Source organism: Bombus vancouverensis, chromosome 6, assembly GCF_051014615.1.
Source record: "Bombus vancouverensis nearcticus chromosome 6, iyBomVanc1_principal, whole genome shotgun sequence".
Taxonomy (NCBI): domain Eukaryota; kingdom Metazoa; phylum Arthropoda; class Insecta; order Hymenoptera; family Apidae; genus Bombus; species Bombus vancouverensis.
Window position 1 is genome coordinate 12402818 of NC_134916.1, and position 23234 is coordinate 12426051.

Sequence of the window (23234 nt, forward strand, 5' to 3'; positions counted from 1 at the left end):
CATGTTCTGAGTTACTGTTTCCTTTCTCCAAACATGCGCAAACTTTAATACCCGTTCGATTTTACGACTTCGTCATATCAGGTTGACCGAAAAGTTTCTTTCGTTTTATGAGGAAATAACAGACGTATAACGTTTTTTATTTTATACTATTTCGTCGAATTACGTACGATCCACTTTATTCTGTTGAGATAAACACCGCGATATTTCACAAACTTGGTTTCACGTTTGTACGAAGGTGCACTGTTGTAAAAAACACGTTTACGGAAGAAAGACACTTTTCGGACAACCTAATATATCTTCCACTAACAGTAAGAGACTTCAATAACTTTCGCTATTTCGTTCATCATCAAGCTTTTACAAAACGATTCTCTATGTGGCATTTGTAAGATTCGAAGATGGTAGAACGACGAAAGGCGCGGATTAGCTGGAGGAAACCATATTAACGCGCGAGGGAAAGAGAAAAAGAACAATTTCAACGCGATTCCAGCGTCCCTTTCAATTAGCTTTTATCCTAGAATATGGAACGGTGATCGTGCTGCTGGTTCGCAGTTACGCGGAATAAAGGCCGAAGGTAATCTTGATTGGAGCTGAAAAAGGGAAAGAATTAGTCGAGTAACGTTATCAGTTCAAACAAAGGCGATATTATACTGGATGTGAACGTAGAAACATAACGTTCAAACGTGCTAGTGGCTACCTAACAATTATTCAACAGCGTCTGTAATCGTTTGTAAAAGTGATACTCGATATGATAAAAAAAAGGCACAACGTTCAAGTATGCTATTCGGTACCTAAGCATCGATAAGTTATCTGGTAGCGACTGAAATCGCGTGTACTGTTAACGTGTTAACGTGTGAATACTTGGCAAAGGAATTACGCCATTTTCAAAATTGATATCTCCGGTGCTGTAAGCTGGGTCCTTATGACAGATACGTTTCTACGTTTCGTCAGTATTGCAGTTAGCTTGGTCAGAGGTTGTAATATGAGAGGCTGATGGTGTGTGGTGGACGAAACCTGCTATTTAACTCTTTACGACCTGACGTTACTTTGTAATATCGTTCACATTGAAATGTTGTTACGAAGCAAATATGCTTGGAACATGGCTAGAACTTGCGTACGTATGTCTAAATATGTACTACATGGATATTATATTTGGCGGGAGTTAAAGAATTCGCGTTTCTCTTACCGGCTACGTCTTGCAGAGTCGATTTCTCGCCACAGCTGATAAAATGGGGATAGAAGGATACCATAACTATACCGTCAGTCTGCGCCTGAAACAGAGAAGAATGGAGAAGTTCGTTCGTTACTTTTCGTAACATTTCATAATTACGGAATTGAAGCTTAATAAAGACAAATTAATTTCAGCGAGGTGAATTCTTGCAAATGTATATCTCTTTACGATATATATATATTGTTGTAATTGATTTTTAACTAAAATAAAATATATATTTCTAATAATATACACATTATTAATTCGTAGACTTTTTAATAATCCATATGAATTTTTATCGCATATTTGATGAAATTGAAAAAAAAGCGGAAGGATTTTCAAAGAACGAACTCTACTCCACATATTATGTTTGCACACGTTGATCAATATTTTAATTCCATGGAAGTAGGTTGCCTTTGACCTTTTCTTGTCTTTCTCGATTTTCTCTACGAATTTTCCGAACGACTCCACGTATCCAAGAGACTGGTAATTTAATTGTAAACGAGGAATTAGCTTTTCTTCTTCGATTAACAGGTTTAATATCGCGAGAACGATGCAGAGAATAGTTGTAACTTACCAAACGTTTCAGCGCATGGTCAGGCACATTTCGCGAGGAATTGCAAAGGGCGTGAGCGCTGCTATGGCTGAAAATAACAGGCGCCTTCGACGTCTTCATGGCGACCAGCATCGTGGGCACGGAAACGTGCGACAGATCCACCATCATTCCGAGTCGATTCATCTCGAGGACGATACTCTGGAAACGTTCGGTCGGTGGGATATAATTGGGATAAGTTTCGAGTATCGCGAGGACGGAGATTTTTCTCTCCGTCTTTTTTTTCTTTTTCCTTCTTTTACCGCGATAATGGTACTCGAGTTCGCGAAGCGTAGTTTCGCTCTTAAGTAGTTTCAAAGATATCCCGAGGATGCCGTATTAAAATCGATCAGTTCGTTTCTCGGATTTACCGACTGCTTTCAGAATCGAAAAGTCCGGATTAACGCCGCTTAACTGGTCGAAACGAGTCGATTATTCGAAAGGAAATGGTCAGGTGAATGGAAGAACGCGCACAGAGTCCTGCGGAATAATTGACGGAGTTGAAATGGTAAACGATATCAGCGCCAGAAGCGAAGATTTTCAGTTGAAACAGACAATGCATTTCCGCTAATTTTGACGATCATAAGCACCTAAGTTTTTCTACACGCAATATACAGGACATTTTTATTAAAGTAGGATGATAAAAGAATTTCAGTAGAGAGTTAGTTAGTTAGGAGATTAAAATATCGCTATCGTTTTCTATATTAAGAAATGAATACTTTATTGTACGAACTTACGCGTTTATAAGTTTTATTTAAATAAATATGTCTCTTTCGTAAGTCGACTCTCGTAGATGACTGTATATCGTTCATCTGACGAACGCTAGGAATTTTTAGTACTTGTCATGTTTATAGATTTACTGGCAGAGTAAGTGGTGGAAGATGAAATATTTGTACGCTATACTTATATCCCTATATCTTCAACTATAGCCTACCTGGTGCCGATCTGATGATTCTATAGCCGTATAAGCCAAAATAAATAATTCTGGTATACGTAACTATCTCGTCGAAAAGAATTCCACATAAAATTTGCATCCTTCCTCGCTGGGAAGATCTTCTCTTTTTCCGACAGTTATATCCTTTCAGCGTTCGATACAAAAAGATTAAACTTGGAAAGTTAAACATCGATCGCCTGACAAATGAAAAGTTGCCTTCAGATGCGAATGCTCGCTACTCCTTTGTAGCATGTTCACGTGTGATCCGTGACACTTATTGCAACGGTCGATCAGTCAGATTGAACGACAGTTCCTTGGACACTTTGTTTCCGAGGAATTCCAATCTGGAAACGTGGAACACGAAATTCATAGTTTCATACTTGCCGGGTTTCAGATATGTTACTTTATTCTATATTGGTATTTTAACCACGTCTCGGTTACGTTATTTGTTCCAGTTGCTTCGCCAATCATCGTTAGGGATTCGTTCTAATAACCGTTTACACACGGTAACAAGCTGGTTTTGCAAAAAGTTTGTAGGAAGTCGGGTTTAGAAAACCGTATTTTTCTCGCAGATAAGAGATTTCCAATATGTTCTATCAAGAAATCTGCTGTCACGGCGGGGGAGATATCGTTCTTGATATCTGACGTCAGACTTCCGAGATACGGTTACTAATAGAAAATTCGATTTCACCAGTTGACACTTGTCAGTTCCGGCGGAACAAAAGGAAACGGGCACTGTGTGACTTCTTTCTCGTACGTATACTTGGCGTTCGTTGCCGCGAACAATTGTTCTTTTCATTCGAAGACGGGGCATTTCGTGTTTGCACGTACAAATAAAATACAACGAAATTGGCGCACGATCGATAAATACCGAAGGGTTACGAAAGTCTCGTGGTTTGTTCTTATTGACAATCGTCCGACTACAATTGGGAGAACAATTCATTCTCGTCCGTGGGTATACGAAGGTCTGCCAGAAATAGAGTTATCGTTCGCGTTCTAAGAACTCTTGCGCCGTTCCGGGCAACGTCTCATCCATTAAACGTAGATGCTTTGTTAAATCAGCGCCGTCATGGGTTGAATCTCTCAAGATCCCTGTTTATCTCGTTTTTCGTCTGAAACTACATAGCTCGTCTCTCGTTTCCGTTGCTTTCTCGTCTCGATGTGGAATACGCCGTTTTCATAACGAAGACTGGTTCTCATATTGCTGGTTCCCCTTCATTTGCGTCTCTGTATCTTTTGTTCGGCGTAACGTCATCGTTTTCAACGTATTCGAGGGAAATTAGCCGGGAGACGAATTTATCGTTAACTGCAGCGGCCATTATCACGAAATTAGCGAAGTTGCAGTATCTTTCGGGACGAAGTAGTCGTCGTTAGACTCGCACAGTTATCTCATGAATCCGGAGGATTTCTGCGCACCATCTTCGGGGCGGAATGCCTGCACCCGTTAAACGAGGATGCTTCATTAAAGTAACAACGCGATAAACTTCACTCTTCGGGATTGCTTCGCCACCCCTCGTCTTCCACCTCCACTCTTTTCCTTAAGCATGATTTCACTGACTTGGCACACATATTCCCTCTCTTCGGATCGTTTTGTTTTCTTAGCCGGGACGCGACGCGAAATCTCGCTTTGCGACTTTCTTCCGGTTTTCTCGTCGTGGAGATTTTAGCGTCAGCCTTCGACGGAAACATCCTGCAGCAACGTTGCATCCGCTTGCTAAAAGCAACGAAAAGGCGTTCCATCATGGAAGATGAAACGGGACTCGTGTATCGAAATCCACAAAGAACACAAAACCAACGAAATAGGGAACGGCTTCGTATTGAAAGCCGAGGAACGCGAATTTCTAATGTACGAACTCCTGAATCGTATGTTCCGTTTGATCGCGATAAGAAGATGTTTTAACATGGAACATCAAATTTCTAGATGAAAATATTCCATTAAAAATTCGAGAGATCCGTTGTTCCTGTGGGACGAAAGGATTGAACGAAAGGAGCTGGAAGAATGTTAAACGTTTCGCGGCGCAGAAACGTAAAAGGGAACACGTGCAAGTGACGCTCGACAGGATGATATTCGCCTTCGAAAGCGACTGCTTCATAAAAGCCTTAAGCGCTGTTCGCTTGGTTTTCTTCGATTGTTAGAACGATTTATCAGCTCGCGCTTTTCTTCGTTTTAATTCAAATTTGCTCGTCATTGCCATTCATTTCTCTGTATTGTTTTAAAATTTAGCTTCCGCTGACCTTAAACCTCTGTTACGACTGAGCACGGATTCTCCTGTTAATTTTTCACGGGGGAAGTTCCTACCATTGTCAAATGGAGGGCTGGCATTGCATAAAAAGATATTTAACTGGATGAAAAATGGTGGAGCTTCCCTCGTGGGGAAAGTTAGGCGAAGGTCTCGCTGATTTCTCCTTTCGTGATACACTCGCCGGCGATTCATTTCTTACGGAGCATAAGTCAGATGGCAGTTATATTTTTTTCCTGACCATTGAAAGAATCCACCCTCGTGAATCTCGAGGTTAAGGTGGCGTAACACCGTGTAGTCTGACAGGATGACGAATCGGCTTCATTTCTTCGTTACTCTTTTTTTCCAAGCTACTCACTGTCGCTGTCTTAGATACTCTCCCACTTTTCCGAGCTGTTGTTTCGTACCGTAGGTGAAAACGACGGAGTAGGGTCGTGACGATGGATCGTAAAAGGATCGTGAGCAGAATAGTAATTCATAAGGAAGATCTAAATCTGATTTACAGAACTGATTTCTGGGTACGACTATTCGTATCGAGTCAATGGGTGATTCTTCTTCAATTTTATTCTATAAAATTGACACGGTATCATTTCCATCGAATATACGTTCAAAGATATTCGAATGTGCGCGATAGCGTCCATGTTGAGTCTTCTAGCAACCTAGTTTTGCTGTAAAGAAGAATAAAAGAAAGAGATAAAAAGGAAATGAGAAAAAATCTCATTTGTTTGAATCGATCGAGGGTCGTTCGTTTCAAGAATGGGTTTCTTTGGTTAAAAGTTATCCACCGCTTCGCTAACAGATGATCGAACGATATATAAAACAATGTCGAGGAGAGGAATGTGGAAAAAGTTAGTTGGCGCTCGGTTTTTATCCGGACAGCACGAAACTGCGAAGATTCGTACTTTTGATCGTGGCAGAGTCACCAGGACACGGCCAGTTGCTCGGTCATCCCGTTCTTTCCAGCCGGTCAAACTTCGCCTCTTGATACTTCTGTTTGTTACCGGCTGCCGCCGTTATCGTCGGCCAGCAACTTCAGTTACGAAACTGTCGATGCTTCGGCCGCCTATTTAGACGAGAACTTTCAGAAACAAGCTGGCAGCTGGCCTCAAAAGGGCGGCTGGTCATTCTACGGAAGGAACGCTTTCCCAAAACTTATCGGTCAGATACAACCGAGTGTCGCGAACTTGCAAGTGTACGTCGCTTCACGACGAACGCGATCACCCTTCGAATTTTCGGCGTCGTGGCCCGACGACGGAATCGATAAGCGTTCACGACGTCGAGCAGACGTGGTTATTTCGAACGTTCAACCGCCAACCATTCGATCCAGTCTTGGTAGCTGTCTTTCAAAATTTTTGCCATTTGTTCCAGAACGTAGCTAAGTTTATATTTTCGCTGGTCTACCGGGAGTTTTAACCGGATTTTTCTTTCGTTCACCTGGATTAAAGAAAATCTGCTTAGCATGCAAATGTCTCGCGACAGACGATGTCGCTTTATCCGTTGCGGAGCAATTTCGTTTCGTTGGATCTCGATATCCGGCAACTTTTTAATCGCGTTACGACACGCTGTAGTTTCCAAGTGTGTTCCTAGTTGAGGGAAGCAGAAGCTTAAGTGGCTCTAGCTCGATGAAGGATCAGGCGGAAGCCGGAGTCCTCTTCGGTGCATCGTGCGCGTCGAAATGAAAATCGATTTGCGAGTTATGTTTGTCGAGCACAAGGGACCACGAGCGAAAGGCAGGCGAACAGCGAAGAAGTTAATAAAGGGCCGGTGTTTGAAAGTTTAGCGGGCGTTGATGAGATGGTCTATAGATTCTTGAAATTAAGATCGAGGCCGAGGAGAAATGATAATGCAGTTTTAAAGACTCTTCACGTGGTGAAGTAACCGGCAAATCTTTAACGCCGGAAAGTTGAGATATTAATAACGAGCGTAGCTGTCGGTAAGATATTCTCGATGTACATTCCTGACTTCTATACCGGATAAGCACGGCGTCATCGCAATTAATGTTTCGTCGTACAACTCTTTGAGAAGAAGTTCTCATTAAAAAACTATCAAACATTCTTTACACGTGTACTCCATTTCGCTTTTCCCTTCTTACTACAATGCTATTGCTCTATTGTCCTACAAAGTTTATACCATAGAGCATAATAAATCATGCTTCTTCTGTTCTGCCTCTCTTTTGTCCCGCTTATGATAGCGTCGCTCGATTCAGTTGGACATCTAACGGATAATTAATTACCAAAGTAAATAATCAATCAATCCATTTCCAAATATACCGAATGCGATCGTATCTATCCTTCAAATCAAACACATCATCCAATTTGCTATCCACGTTCGTGTTACGAACGTAAAAACTGGCTAGTTATAGGAACGATGTTGACACGTTCGTTGTTGTCGATTGTATCATAGCCTTAATTATCTGCAACTTATTTGCCAGATTTTCAATAACCATTACCGATACAGTTATTTATAGTACGATCATTATTGTAACCTCGTAATATTATTATATTGATACTGCAATCATTGCCGCTAAAATCTCGATTATTAGAATAATTAATAGAACGATCGATCGCCGGAACATCGAGGATTAGTAAAATATTTCTAGTATAAGAAAGATTGGCAAAAGAACAAAATTAAAGGCCAAAAGAAATTGTCATTTTTATACGAAGATTGTTGCTTCTGTTTAATACTAATATTCGTAAAACAGTTCTACCATATAGAAATAAAGTTATCCGATTATCCAAACAGCGTGTGTAGCGATTAGTTCGGATAATCAAGATTCTATTGTACTCTAGTGGCCATATTTTACCAAATAACGGCGAATGTGTTAAGTAGAAATTGAACGAGCCTAGTGTTTCGTTCTTCTTAAAATGCGGCCAACCATATCCTTTTCTTTTTCCCTTTGTTTCGATTGCCCGGTTACCGAGAGCCGACGTGGCAATTAGCCGAAAGCATCGAACTGTGACTGAGTGTGCTTTTAGCGCTGGCTGGATCAGCGATCCGTAGATGTTCAGGCATTTTTTCCATTCGCCGCACTCTCGTATCGTTTTCTCCGGTCGCACGTGTCGATACGCACGGTCACGTATCGGGTTGAGAAATGTAGTTGCCTGAAATTCACGGCGAGAAAGTGGCGCTCGCTCGTTTTAACAGAGGCAGAGGCAGAAACTTGGCGAGATCGTCTTGCAGGCCGCGAGACCAGCAGATATTTCCTGCAAAGCGGTCCCGCGCTAATTGCTCCGCTCGAGTTATGTTTTCTTGAATTTGCCACCACTTCCGGTTACGAGGCATCCCCATTGTTTGGACACTGACGCCTCGCCAGAATTGTTTCCAGCTTCATCGGGGTCAGGCAGGATACACCAAATGTCCTCTTCGGGGAAATTCATGCTTGTACTTGAGTTCGAGTTTGCGACCACGGATGGTCGATCAGACTGTTCTCGGTTGGTCGTTTGGGCGTTTCGTGTGCTCCTATCTGTGTGTTTGTTCTACGTACAGTAACCAAGTACAAAGCGAAGTTCTCCGTTCAATTCGTAACAACGTGATAGCCTCTTGTAACAGGTACAGATACATTCGGATAAAATTTTGGAATTTTATTGGCTGTGTCTATGATAAATCTTCTTGTTGCTGCTACTTGTTGTATTAAATCGAAATTAATGCTATAGATATCAGTAACGATTTCCTTGCGAGCTAGCATTTTCTTTAAATTGTTGAGATCTGATAGTGTAGGTTTGGATTAATGGACGTTCGAGTAGTTTGATATGCAAATTGATGCGTATTGTACGAAGATACCGCAGCGTAATAATTTGTAATATATGTATAATGTGTATACGTACCATTATTATAATAACGATATCTCTGGTATAATAATTCACGGAATTATTATTAATGAATTGACAAGAAACAAGTTATAAGTTATAGATTTCTATTGTACAGTTTTACGTCGAAATTATCGGAATAATTAATATTAATAATAAATTTTATATCGTAATTTATAAAATTAATTCGCAGCACGTTATTTGCTTTTATTTGTTACCGTTATGCGACAAGGTATTCATTACCATTGGTAGCTTGTAATTTGTAGAATTATTATTAGTTTAATTACTCAAAAGGGATCAGCTCGTGTTTTCCTGTTAAAATTTGTAACTGTTGCAAAGGTACATGGGCAACTGTACAAACTATACATTCCATATTTTAGAATTTATTGTAACAGAATTTATTATTAATCAAATTTTTTAAGTTTCGCAACACAGTTATCGTTGCGTATCGTCACTTTAAACAACAGTGGAAGGATTAACGCGAACCAAAATTCAGTTAATGCGGGGTTAGCCTCAAACTCTGCGGCCTTTATCGTATCTTCGTTACTATGACACAGAGACGATGAACTGTCTATGCAGTTCTCCTGTCTCATGTGACTTTGCCTATATATATAGGAACAAAATTCCGTAACGTATTCTATGCATACTAATAAACAACAATGTTTTACGTGCTTTTATTTGAAATACGTGCCTTCGTTTGTTTCAAGTACTTTAATGGCGTCTTAAACAAAGCTAATAGAAGAAAAGTTCGTAGAAATAAAACTACAACGAACCCAAAAAGAAGACAACTGCTGTTAGTTATTACATTAGAACAAATTTTGATGCGATTAACCTGTTAACTGCGGAGAAGCGTATTATACATTTTACGAACAAAGTAAAGCAAAACGGGAAGGTATTACATTTTTACTCGATGAAAAATTAAAAATTCATCGTTGGAAAGGGTATTGTTATTGGAAACCTAAAAAGTTCCAAAAAATAATAAAGTAAAGTGCACAAAACAATTCGGCCGATATACGCAGTAAAGTACACAAACGGGGTTGCACTGGGGAAAATAATCAACTTAATTTATAAAAAGCCATACGTTATATGGAGCATAACCGATATACCAAAGAGAATAATCAAATACTATACAGCTATAATACTAAATATCAAACTGTTTTTTTTTTATAAAATACGTAGTAGGTTTACTGAAAGTATAAAGGAAGCATAATAGTAAATGTCATTCGTTATTTTTAATTATTATATTTTACTAAAATTTTGAATTTTTATAGTAAACGATAATCTTTTATTTCACACGAGGAGTGTACACGTCAACCGCAGCGAAGTAGATTTTTCGATTGACGCGTATACACGTCGAACGCAGCTAACTGATCAAATGACATAAACGTATCGCTGTGTCTGAATCTATCTTCCGACTTTATTATTACTCTATCGTAATTTAATAAACGTACAGTAGCCTATGTTTCAAAATTTCTGTGAACTATTTCCGTGCGGTTGAAGCCGATTACCATATTTCTATGTATTCGAATAATGATTTTTATTATTCGATTAGTAATTATTCACGTTGATCGAAATGTACGGATATTAGGATCGAATATAGCGGCACCGTTTATAGGGGCGATAACGCGATAAGCGCGAAGGGGCGATGAACAAAAGCAGAAATTTTTCAGAATTATCGAGGAGCTGCTTTCACGGATGGAATGGGTTTCGCTGGGCACGTCGAGCACCCTTTCAACAGGGCTATATTTCTTCACTTTCCGGCGTCGTACGTTCTCCTTTATTTCAATCTCCTTGCCCCCATCTTTCAACCGTATCGTTTTTGCCCGAGTATTCCAGGTATTTCGTGGTCTCGTTCGCGGCAGACACGGCGAATGAAAATAGAGGGGGATAAAATGGTAGAAACACGCGTCGAGTTTTCGGATTCCTCCCGTGAGAGCCGAATGGTGTCTTCTGCCAAGTGATCGTAGAAAGGTACTGTTTCAAAATTGCGATATTGACAGAGGGTTGGTGGGAAGCGGTGCTACAATTCCAGAAGGGGGCTCGATATTAAAGAGACAGAGCACGTATCGTGGAATGAAAACGGCGAACGGGAAAGAAGTAACTGGAAAAAAGTACCCGTCAGACTATATCTCTTCTTTTTCTGGCGTGACCGTGTGGAATTTTTATTGAGTGCTTGAGGGAGCTGTTTATTACGCAGGTGTGGGTGAGAAATGGTGTAGCCGCTGAATGAGGTATAAAAGAAAAGTGGAGGATCGTATATAAAACGTCTCGGTGCACAGATGAGGCTGAGTGGAAAAAAAGCTGATTCTTTTAAGGGTTAGACATATACATATGGTATATATATATTTATTTATTTATATATTTATATATACGTGATATGTATACGCATATTCTAGAGAATTCATGCAAACCGTGTTTAATACGTTCGTAGGGATTTCATTTATTTCGCGAGATAACAGGTATAGCGCTCCCAAGTGTTACTTCGTACATTTTGATGAAACTAAGTTCTTTAAACGTGTTATTCAATAATTAAATGGGGCAAATAACAGGTAATTTATTGATTGGATATGGTTATATGATCAATAAAAGATTTTTTTAATACAAGTTTTTACAAATTTCGGCTATTCCATTATACGAACGATTCAACGCGATCAACTATTGGATTATTCGAGAAATTCGTAATGCTTTTAATACGAGCTATCGAATAATAAAATGTTTCGAAAAATACACCGTAGTAAAAATCTATATAGCTCGCCATTACATGCAACACGAGTCTCTCAAGGGAATTATTCACCCTTCCACGTTTGTCTAAAATTACGATACTTTCTTAGGATACTTTTTCAGAATACTTGTCCATCTTCAATCTGCCGAGTAATTTGAAAAAGCAAAGAAGGGAAACGTTCGTATTCTAAAAAGTATAGGCTAAACTCCTGTGTCTCGGGCTAAAACGAGAACTCGATGTTAGTCGGCTGACTTGTTCTTTTCTCCGCGCAAATAGACAGGAAGTTTCATGGATAGTGCGGCAAAACTTACCGAACGAGATGGCGGAGAAGAAAAGAACAAAAACAGCCGAGGACAATCACGGGGCGGAGTACCCGAAATTTCGCGGTGGAAACTTAAAATGGACTCTGTACCACGATTTTCCGTGGATGGGAGAAACGAGAGAAGCGCGGAACAAATCTCTGAACAGTGTTTGTCGGATATTCGTGTGTTGACTCGTTTTTCTTCCCTCTGAATGAGAGCGTAGAACGAAGTCTGGCTGGATCGCGAGAAATTTTCGAAAGGAGAAGAAAGGGCGACCAGCATGAAAGGATGATCGAGTCAAACGAATAGCTGTTACGCGACCGAAACAAACATTTCGACTGGGTACTGAAGCTTAACGAGGCTAAAACGATCGCGGGAAAACGTAAGCGGTCTTCATTGAATATTTAAACGACCATTTTTCCTCTTTTATCTTCTTCTTTCTGTTCATCTCGACCATAGAACTTTTCGTTGACTTAAGTCACGACCACAGTTTCCAAGTCGTTTGTCATACATTTCTCTTTTTCCCTCTGTACACCATCCTCTTTCGCTATTTTACTCTCTGTTTTTTATCCTTTTCTTTCAAGAAATGCTCCGGAGGAACGTTAGTTTTTGTCTCAGCGGTTACGCAGAAAGAAATTGCAATAACAGCTTGACACACCGAATTTTCCCCATATAACACGAACGCAATTCGCGTGGTTTCATCTCGCGGAATGGCGTCTCGCTCGGTGAAAAACGTAAAGTCCGGCGAAAATAATTAGATCAGAATGACAATCGACTAAGCACCACGAACACGCCGCTTAACACGGGGATAATATTTTATCCCGATCTTTCGGTTCTTGCCCGCGGCTCATGCTTCTGGTTTATATCGCGGTCAGAATCCTAAAGTCGTTTCTCATATATCTCCCTTGCCGTTGGAAAACATCTCTCGAGGCTGTCTGCCGTTTTTCTAACATTCGCCAAATAGAACACGGTGGCGAGCTCTCGTAACGTGGCCGGAGTATACCTGACTTTGCCAAAGAAAAAACACAGTCGAGTTAAACTTGAGTGTATCGCTTTAATCGTTTCGAAATTAATGTTGTCAAACGGAACGACGGCTGCGCGAAGCTTAGACGACGCTTCACGATAGCGGAATTACACCTCTCGAACACTAAAGCAGTCCTTCTCGCAGGTCTGACTCTAAAGAACGATGTCACGAAGCGATACCACTCGAAATTATCTTTCATGCATTTTTAAATACGCAGGACGCCTACGAAAGTACACGGTTATCTGTCTTAAAGTTTCAAACGCACGCACTTTTAGAAAATTCGCGTGACTTTTATCTTGTGCCGAAAGAAATTTGCTTTCTATCTTCTTGTCGCACGAAAGGAATCGACGTCTATTTTCATTATATTTTTTTTGTTTGGTCGAAGAATCGAGGGAAATTTTACGAACTTGGAGGGTAAATCGTATTTCCTATTTTTTCTTTTTTTTTTTACAGAGAAGCAGTTTTCAAATTTAGTACATTGTCAATCAATGTCACATCGTCCTTTTATTTGACCGTGGAATAAAGTATGCGTTTTTTCATCCATTCAAAATTTTCAGGATGTTGTTTGGTTTGATAGTTATTCGATTTCCATAAAATTTTGTCAGCGTATCAGCTATTTTGAAGGAATTCGCATCTTTGAGCATGGCGAAAATCTTCTTGTTTAATCATAAAACGACGTTAAAATCAGAAAATCAGCAGAAATCGACAAAAATATACTTATCATGTTTTTCTTCTATAATCTTTGCATGGAATGTGTGAACTATGAAAATAGAGCTTTACGATTCGAAGTATGCGCGCTTAAAACGCGACCGATTGTTCCCTACGCCTGATCGATGCTGCCCATAATTTTCTTTCGTATAAGGGTAACGTTCATTCAGGAATTCATGAATACTTCGACGCGAATACCACGAATGCCAACGGGTAATTTTCATAAATAACTCGCGTTTCAAACTTCCTTGCGAATTTCAAAGATCAGCTATCTTACGTAACTCCACCTCTTTTTCATCATTTTTAAGGACTTCCAATATTTCGAAGGTTTTCTTCGTGAATCGATTTATCGGTTAAATTTTCATTGAATTTCTCCATGTTTATGGTTCATCGATCCGATTGACATGGATTTACGATCGAGCTCGCCGCACAACTATTTTGCTGCTGAAGAAAGTGTCATTTGGCGAAGTAACGCGTAGCTAGAGAGATAGACATTTGCCGGATGTTTTAATCCGGTGCGCAAAACAGCGCGAGTTCCCTCGTCACGGTAGAAAATCCTGCCAGTTAGGACGAACGCTGTGCCTCCAGCAAAAACTCAGCCACTTATCTTGCTCAGAATCACACGTGAGTTTAGTTGCACGCTTTATCATTTAATCACACAGTGATGAAAATTTCATTCAAATAAATGGAGTTGGGATATTCGTTTCGGACAGATCCACCGTTCGATTCAAAGTTCCTAAAACGACTGACTGTTCTTTTTGTTTAATCGATATTCCAGATATCGGATAAGATCGATCGTCTTTTGAATTTTCTGCCGTACAACACGTCGGTCTTGACGTTCCACGATTGACGTACTACACGTTACGTACACACGTTACGATACACGTTCAACGCGTTTGTGGATGCTCGTTATACGGCTATCAAAGGGACATCGGAGCAATGGTTTTCGATCACAGAAGGAACAAAAGTTTCTTTCTACTCACCTTGCCAAAATTGGAGAGACCACCGATGCGTGCCACTTGACCGGGTTCATCCGCTGTGCTGCATTCTGCCCTAACGAACCAATAGGTCAGTAACTCAATGGCAACAATCCTCAGCATTATTGTCGTACAATGCCCTCTAATCATAGAGTTTCACGTTCGTAATACCAAGCAACGCGACTAGAATTGTTCGTCGAACTAATGACTACGGAGATTGTGCCAGTCCCGTATACAAACGTCTTGATTTGAAGCACGAATACCTCGCGAATGTCCGGCTACCCTGTGATTGAAACGTGCCTTAAGCCGGAAAATAATTCGAAGCCGTGAAATACCGTACGAACGATAAATCTCTGTCCACAGAGGATTAATTACTATTATCTAGACGAATTTAGCGGGGAACGATAACGTCTGTGGACGGATTCGTAAACATCTCTCACGTTGATAGGATTACAGGGAGTCGTGGTAGGCGCGGACTACCAGGAACGGGTTTCGAGGAGTCTGAGTAATTTCGGGACGATAATCGTCTGTATTAGCGCCATGTTCTCTAAGCTGGCAAACGGAACGATGATACGATATTCGCGATGCTAACTGACACGATAATCGATCGCCGCAGGAACGACGAGTAAACGACGAGTAAACGACGAATGCGATCGATTTCGAACGGATAGAGTTCTGAATCCGAGGTCGGATACTTTGCATTTTCCTTTGATAATTAGTTAATGGAAAGACGATGGCCGGTACTTGGTCATTTAACTGGGGTATGCATGTTCGGAATAACCAGAATTGATACGTGAGTGGTTGAAATTTCAATCATTTGCTCTCCATGTAACTGATTAGGATGGTATTTTCTATTTGTTTCAGACAGATACCAGCAACGGATAGTTGTCCACTACTTGTGGTCCACTAATTTGGTCTCGATGTTTGTTAACTAAAATGGGATTTTCTACTTGCTTCGAATACATAGATATGCGAGTGACAGGGAATTGGTCTCGATGCGTAGCTAGCTATGATGGGATTTTCTACTTGCTTCGGATAGATGCGCGAGTGGTGGGCACTTGGCCTCGAGGCGCGGCTGACTAGGATGGGATCTTCTACTTGCTGTGACCAAATATATGCATAAGTGGGGATATATGGTCTTGGTCGCTCGACGTCGACATATGGCTGGACAGAACGGAATTTTCTACTTGTTCCAGATAGATTAAAATCTGATACGTACTCAATGTTCTCCTTCTATGTAGCATATTACACAGTATAGCACCGAGTACAGAATTTGAGCGAAACGAAAGGCAAGAATAAGAGCGGAGCTCGAAATAAAAATTTTCCATGTGATCACGCGAATGAAGACCGTTTATATTCTACGGACAACCGGTGTGTATTCGGACTAAATGAACCAATTACCCTTTGGTAGAGCATGACCCTCTCTGTAATTAATTCAAAAGCATTGCTGCTAATCACGCAGCTGTAACTGATACCTATACGTGATCTATTATTAACACAGTATTGACCTTGTGTCTGATGATACCTATATCTATATAATTACAGCGAAATAGCAATACGAAGCGAAATAGTAATGTGAAAACGAGAGTGTATGATCAATGTCAATGTCTTTGAGGTATTTACATATATAACAAAAGAGGCATTGTATAGATCCGACTTTTAGAGTGGAGAGTGTCTGCTAGGATCGTACAACTGGTTTCGATATTCCGCGTTTAATTTCTTCGTTGCGTTATAATAAAATGCTACATTACGTAGATTTAATAGCTCCAACTAATAACGAAAATTCGTGTACCCTATCCTCGTGATTGTACGAGAGAAGCTGAGGCTATGAACCAATTTCCACCATTAGAGCCGTCAAATAGAGAGATGGTAAGTTCACGTACCAATATACTGGTCATTCCTACTTCAGCTCGCCATTAGCCGAAACGTCTCCTCGTATAGATATTTATCTGGTGTCGGTGGAATCTATTGGAGTTGTAAAACGCGCCCGGTCGATACCGGAAATTCCGAAACGCAGATAATATTGTTACGGTTCCATTAATCCGCGCATGATTCATCGTCCCGCCAGTTACGTAATGCAGCGTATAAATAAAGATTGGATCGGCTTTGCCAATGTTATAAATTTCACGGTCGAAAGAGAGGATCGTCGATCATCAAGCCCGCGTTCCTCAGATTTTTAACTGTGGCGTGATTGTGTGTTGTTGTATTGCGTTCTGGTGTTTCCCTTTTAAGCCCGTCGAATTACAATGTCCTGTTATGTGTCACGAGTTTGTTGCAAAGTTTGTTCCACTATTAAACCCGTTCCCTATTAAAAGCGGTAAAAGTTCTGTATACTTGCCATACCCCGCGCTGTTTATTAACCGACATAATAGACGTCTGAAAGTTTCGTATTAACCGTCGTTTGTTCTACGATGTCGTATTTGAGAATAAAGAACGTATAATAAATGTACTAGGAGAGGATTAAATGTAATAATTTGATATTCCGTACTAACACTTTTGCTGCAATTGCAGTTTTGTTTCTTTTCTCAGGATCGATGTACATGTATCTTTTAGTAGGAACCCTTTTGCATTTGGTTTGTCTATTAATTACGCTATTTGGTCAAACGGTTGTGAAAAATCAAATCGTCAGAATTTATCGTATCACCGAAGAGTAGTATTTTTTTCTTAAGCAGGAGGAAGAAAGAACAACTGTTATTACAGAAGAAACGCAAGCATTGTGTTAGCAGCATTGTCAAAATTATTAATAGACGATAGCAATGAACGTGTTAAATTCAACTACTGGAATTTTTTAAAATAAAATATGATGTTTCAACATATGAAATGTCCGTTTGAAATGTTGGATTTTCCTGGTAGATTTCATCAAGAAATGTGTCGCTGGTCTGTGGTATTGTTTTTACACGACTGAATGTTGATTTATGTTCGTTTTCCTCGTGTATCTTTTGTTTGAAATAGTGGTGGAAATCCGTCGGTATTCTGTCTGCAATGCCACAATCAACGCACACAAAACTCGAGTCATTTTCGCCTATGAGTGTAAGTTCGTGTAGTTATTCTCTCACCGAAATTGCACATATTAATATACACGATATTAATATAGAACGATACGAATGTGAGAAAATTTTGTAAAATCCAGGATACTGATGAATACGATATTCAAAATATCGTATCTGGAAAGCCAATATGTGTCGATTGTAACGATAAAGCAAAAGTACGATTATTTGAACCGTAGAAAATGGACGATTTATATGTTGTAAGCTTTACGGTGAAGAACATAATAAAATAGATTTTTCGTAAGTCATCTTTTCTTGCCACCAATGTTAAGCTTTATAGGAACTATACCAAAGAAATAAATTTTTGAATTATAACAAACACGAGTACATCTTGTAATTTCTACACGTATATAAATATTTGTAGATTTGTTCCGAGTTTCACCAATATAATCGTAACAGTCGAGTCCCATAACAGTGGCAATAAAATTTCAATTCAATTTCACGTAAAATTTCACATAATATATTCGTAGATATTTATAAGCGTAGGAATATTTTTACGATCCAGTGTAGCTATTGGTTCAATTATGTTCTTCGCTGCATTTTTCATGCTATCAGATAGCAATTTTAATTTTACACCCCGTATACTCAGGTATAAAATAAAATTCGTACTTTATTCCGGGGTAACCAGGGCGACGTGTCTCTCGCAAAAGCCGTCGGTTCGTTCGAGACTTTTTATTGTTTCCCGCCCAGTTTTCCTCGTTGTCGTTCGTTTTTCTCGGCGGACGACATAGTCGGTGCGATGGGTGTCGCCTCGTAAAAGGGAATTCGTCCATTGTTTGTTCTAGAATAATATTTCTATACACGCCCGACAATGCCGGCAGCTGGGTCGCGCTATTCGCAAACCTTACGTAATTCCGAATCTCCTCGCCGCATCGCGAACTTGAAACTAAAACAGTTGCCTCGATGTTCGACGGTGTCGTCGAAACAGTTCCACCCGCGGAAAATATCGATACGCTTCCGAACGTAGAACGTATTGTGCTCGAGACATGCCCCAAATGCAACTTCCGATCCATTGAAGATTTCCAAGATTCTGCAATTCTCCACAGTAGCTGTATGTTGTTCGATATATTTTTTGAAGTTTGAATTTTTTGAAATTTAAACGTATTAGACCGCTCCATAGGTAACGTCGTGTAATATATGACGATTATGGGAGAAAAATATATAATAAGTATACAAATTCAAGGTGCAAATTGGAGATTACTTGCGGAACGATTTGATAGTCGTTTGAAATTTAGAAATTTAAAATTTATAGTGCGTGGGAAACGTTCGTTGCAAATGTCTCGCGCTTGTATTTTGTGTCTCGCTTTTATTCTGTTATTTATTGAACGTTTGTAACACGTAGCTATACGACTGTGAGTCTATATTTTAGAAGCGAACGTATTATTATACACATTGATTGTAACATATGAAATGTGCTGAACGCTTTAATTAGAATCTTAATAAGTAGCATATTGTTTGTCTGTAGTGTAGATTATATAAAATTGAGCGTTTATCCGTGTTCTTTGCTTTCGTATTCTAATTTTTACATAAAACACTGTTGGTAGTTTTTCCGTATTCTCTTTCCAAAGGTACAATGAATACGCACAAAATCTGAATCATTTCTCGTTATGAATTTAAAGTCGGATATTCTACCGGAAAGTTCGTACGTAATGTTAATATATTTTTTTAGAAAACAGCTACCAGCTAACTAAATACTACTCGTCGTCGATTTTCTAAATATTCTTGCAGCGATACTAATTTCGAAAATTTTATTTCACGTCGTATAAAATAGTAACAGTTTTGCTTTAACCAAGCTTTAATCGATAAATTGAGCTTAACGAAAAACAGAAGCATATTTATTTTAATCAAAGAAAAGCTACATTTCATACGTTACCATCTAATATCAATTTGGTGGTGTCTCTATTTTCATTTTGGTAACGCGTTACTTGTTTTCCCATAAGTTCTCATATGCGAAACGCGTCACGATCTACCAATATCTCCCTCGATAAATTGTTACGGAGAAACACGATGATTGATGTGCGAACGATAATGCATTATGATGAATTATCCTCGGCAAAGCTCTTTATATACGATTACGCATTGAACGGCACGCGACAATCACGAACATCGGTTAGCCCGACCATGAATGATTATCTAATTTTAAGCTATTTTCGTTCGAAGCTCCTGTATTAGAATTCAACGAAATATTATATCTAATATAATCGTACATTGTCTCAATTGGTAAACTCACCAAGGCGTGTTACAAGTATGAGTGAGTGTGAGGTATCTGGCGCCCAACTCGTACAACATCCTGAGAACTGCCAGGCTCGCTCCAACCGCGTGACCCCCTTCGACCCCTATCAGGCTTGCTAATCTACCCTCCTTGTGCGCTCTCTCTATACCTGAAAGCACACGTTAAATCTCCCTTGAATGTCCTCGATTGTCATTATTATTATTGTTGTAATTATCCTTATGTAGATACCAGGCATTCTCCAACTTCCACCTTTATCGCCAATCTTCCCAACTACCATCATTTCGCTAATTATTACGAACTCGTTTTCGCGTCTCCCCTTAGATACGTTTAGGATCTCTCACGGTAATGTATGTATATAAATGTTAGTCTGATGATGATAAAGTCGTGGCAGATGCATTTGTACGATTAACCTTTAAGTGGATAGCGTTGCCATTTAGCGAGATATCTGTATCTTCCGACGTAGACGATACGTTACACTTATCGCGTTATGTATTTGAATTTGGAGGATTACAATTTTTGAAGATTATTGATATCTTCGGAAAAATTAGGAAACGCGAGCAGAATGTAATATCTAAAAAAGGAATTTATCAAGTATCGAATTTGTGTTCTGTACATATATAAGCGAACGATTGAAAATACATAACAGGAATTTGTATTGCTTTTGACAAGCATCTGGTTTAAATTCCATTGAGCAAATTTTCGATAAATTAGATCGATTGAAAGGACTGAGAATTTTGACCAGTTCGACCAAATCCTGAATTTGCACGGTGTTATTATTCGCAGTTGTTACGGATACATGATCATTTATCGTTCATTATTATTATTATCATATGGTTTATATATTTAGCAATAATTTGTCTAGCCAAGAGCAATTTTCCATTATGATACAGTGTTTCAGTTAGGAAAGTGAGACACGGATGAAAGTATTGTAATTCAATGAGCTACATTACATACTAAGCGCTACATTGTATTTTATACCGGAGTAGCATATATGTAAATGTCATTTTTTTTTACACATTTGGTGTTAATTAGTAATTCGTTTTTAATTATACTGGACGAATTGTTCAAAATATTTTTCTATATTTGCATGCCACACATACGTATGATCAAACTGTTTCATTCGAAGAAAGCGATGCATTTAAAAGTTAATTAATGTCACGAGTCGCCTTCGATCCTGGCTTAATAGAATCATTTAAATCATGGATGGCGAGCGTTATCGGTCGGATCATTAATTACGAGCCGTAAACGGGGCTTGATTAATCCCAACCGGAGAATAATGGAACGTTCGGTTTTCAAAGAACGGCCGGACAACTCGGGAAATCCTCCTTGCGGCCGGTATTTTGTCAGTATTTAGTCAGCGCGCCGCGAATTCGATTCCCCGCCGGTTTAATCGTTTTAATCGAGTACGGTCGTGTAAAGGTGGGGCTATCGAGCTCCGTGAAATCGGATTCGCGGGCTCGGTGTCGTTCGGATTCGATTAAAACACCGCGAACAAATTGCGTTAGGTCGTCGGTTCCGGGATACCGATATATACGCGTACAGCGTGTGTCGTTTCGTGGCGCTGGCGGATCAACCCCCGGCGATGTTCACCCCCGAAGCGTCATTTATCGCGGGGAATTCGAACTTTTCCGCTTTCGACCGCACGCGATAGAGCTCTTGGTTCGCGCTAATGGAAGATCGATCCTGTGGTTAAACGAATTTACTCGATAATCCATAATCTTCGTTGTTCGAATAAAGCAACCCCTTCTCGCTATTTCGCGTAATCTATTCAAACCTTGTAACATGTTGTTCGCACGTGTGTCGTATTTTATTTTTGAACGGTTCTCCGCAGCCGTTGGCCCGGAAATGTTAGTGGCAAATTAATAGCGTTTCGTACCATTTGTCTCGAGTAACTTTAATTCCTTCGTGGTGTGTGGCTGGCGCTTACGCTATATTAAGCTTTTAATGGAAAAATAACTGGAAAGGAAAGGCATGGCCAGCAGCGAGCTGCAAGCTGTCGATGAACTTCGATTTACTGCGTCCGCTGATTTATAACTCGCGTTCCGACTACCACGCGTTCCAGTTTACACTTCGTCTTGGTCTAACGTATACGTAGAAGTCAGAAATTCTTTCAATTTTCTTCGAATTCTCGCATTTCCCGCATTTTTGACGTATTTTCCCTCCTCGCGGTATATCACGCCGCCAAAGTGGTTTTGCTTTATATCTCGTTCAACTAATCGGTTTATAAATTCCTTAGTTCGCCTTCGTAGGTGTAAACGTTTCCGCGTTCGAGAGCTTTACGATCTCTTAAAGGGCTTCGAAACGGGTTATTCGATTCGATCGCGCGAGAATTATAAACGGGAACGGCAAGTTCGTCTTCGTCGCTCGTAAATTCGCCACGTCGAACTGCCGGCACATTTTGAACTATTGTCCCGAGCGTGATAGTACGCTTTACGTCGAAAGTTTCCGAGGCAACGACCGGTTCAGATAAACACACACTTGCCTCGTCGTCCATTGTTTCTTAGAATTATACGATCTTCCAGATATCGTTCCATCCAATCGTATCCAATAAGTCGTAGATACAGCGACACATTGTCTTGTTTAAGATTCGCTGCGTACAATCGTTTTTCGCAGTTGCGTCGATTTCACGTTGAAGTCTGCATACAGAGAAATTGAAAAAAGCATTCAGACGCGAGTGTTACGTCCGGTGACTTTGTGCAAAAACCAGGCCCCACGCCACGTGCAAGGTGGCAGTCAGATGTCTACACATCCTTGCTGCGTACCCTCAATGGCCTTCAGGACTCACCACAAATCTTGGCATTTTCATAGTTAAGGTCCTTCAGACCAAACAAGTATGTTTTATTTGAAGTGTTCCTTATATTTATTGTCTACTAAGGGAAGATACGGGAAAGTTGGGTTTTCTCACGTTCGGTATCTCCCGCTAGCTCTTTCTCTCGGGGGCGGCTAAGAGTCTTCCTAGCCCACCAACCTCCTTATTATCCAATCAGAAGCAATGTCTGTTGCCCTTACTCTTCTAGCCAAAATTGTCATCAACAAATCCGATGGTCCCGTGCGCTAGACACACCCATCCCTAGCTTTCCTCTGCCACAGCATCGTCACTGAGCTTCACTGATTCTCCATCTTTCGAACAGTTAACGTTTCTTCACCGGGTTTCCACCTTTAGATCAGTCACCTACTTAACTTATACATACGCACCAGTGTAACTAGCTTTTATATAAAGTTGTTGGAAATATATAATATTATAACCTGTTACACTCAGTGTTATACTCATTCAACCACCTCTATTATCCTAACCGGAATAGGGGATCGATCTGTTCGATCGATTATTCTAATCGTAACGGGAATTTACGACTCTCGTTGACGTGAACCTCGCGATCGCGTCTCTCCGCGACTGGTCGATTAAACAGTGGGCGCCTTTTATAAATACATTATGTGTATTTTT

The 23234-nt window shown here is 40.0% G+C and overlaps 1 protein-coding gene and 1 long non-coding RNA gene across 5 annotated transcripts in view; one reads left to right on the forward strand and one right to left on the reverse strand.

Moving 5' to 3' along the window:
- The window catches only part of LOC143302885 (uncharacterized), a 210916-nt gene that overhangs the window by 23345 nt on the left and 164337 nt on the right, over positions 1-23234 (forward strand). The window contains exon 3 of one of the 2 annotated variants that reach the window (XR_013058739.1): positions 15377-16776. The exons of the other annotated variant lie outside the window; for it this stretch is intronic. This is a non-coding gene — a long non-coding RNA (uncharacterized LOC143302885). Of the gene's footprint in view, positions 1-15376; positions 16777-23234 lie in introns of those variants that run through there. 2 annotated transcript variants of the gene reach the window in all.
- Positions 1-23234, reverse strand: part of LOC117155664 (dipeptidase 1) — a 77092-nt gene that overhangs the window by 17695 nt on the left and 36163 nt on the right. For all 3 annotated transcript variants that reach the window (XM_033331885.2, XM_033331886.2, XM_033331884.2), the window contains exons 5-8: positions 19790-19940; positions 14519-14588; positions 1785-1961; positions 1184-1268 (exon numbers count right to left, since the gene is read on the reverse strand). In XM_033331885.2, the coding sequence (XP_033187776.1) occupies positions 1184-1268; positions 1785-1961; positions 14519-14588; positions 19790-19940 (483 nt within the window). The remainder of the gene's footprint in view (positions 1-1183; positions 1269-1784; positions 1962-14518; positions 14589-19789; positions 19941-23234) is intronic.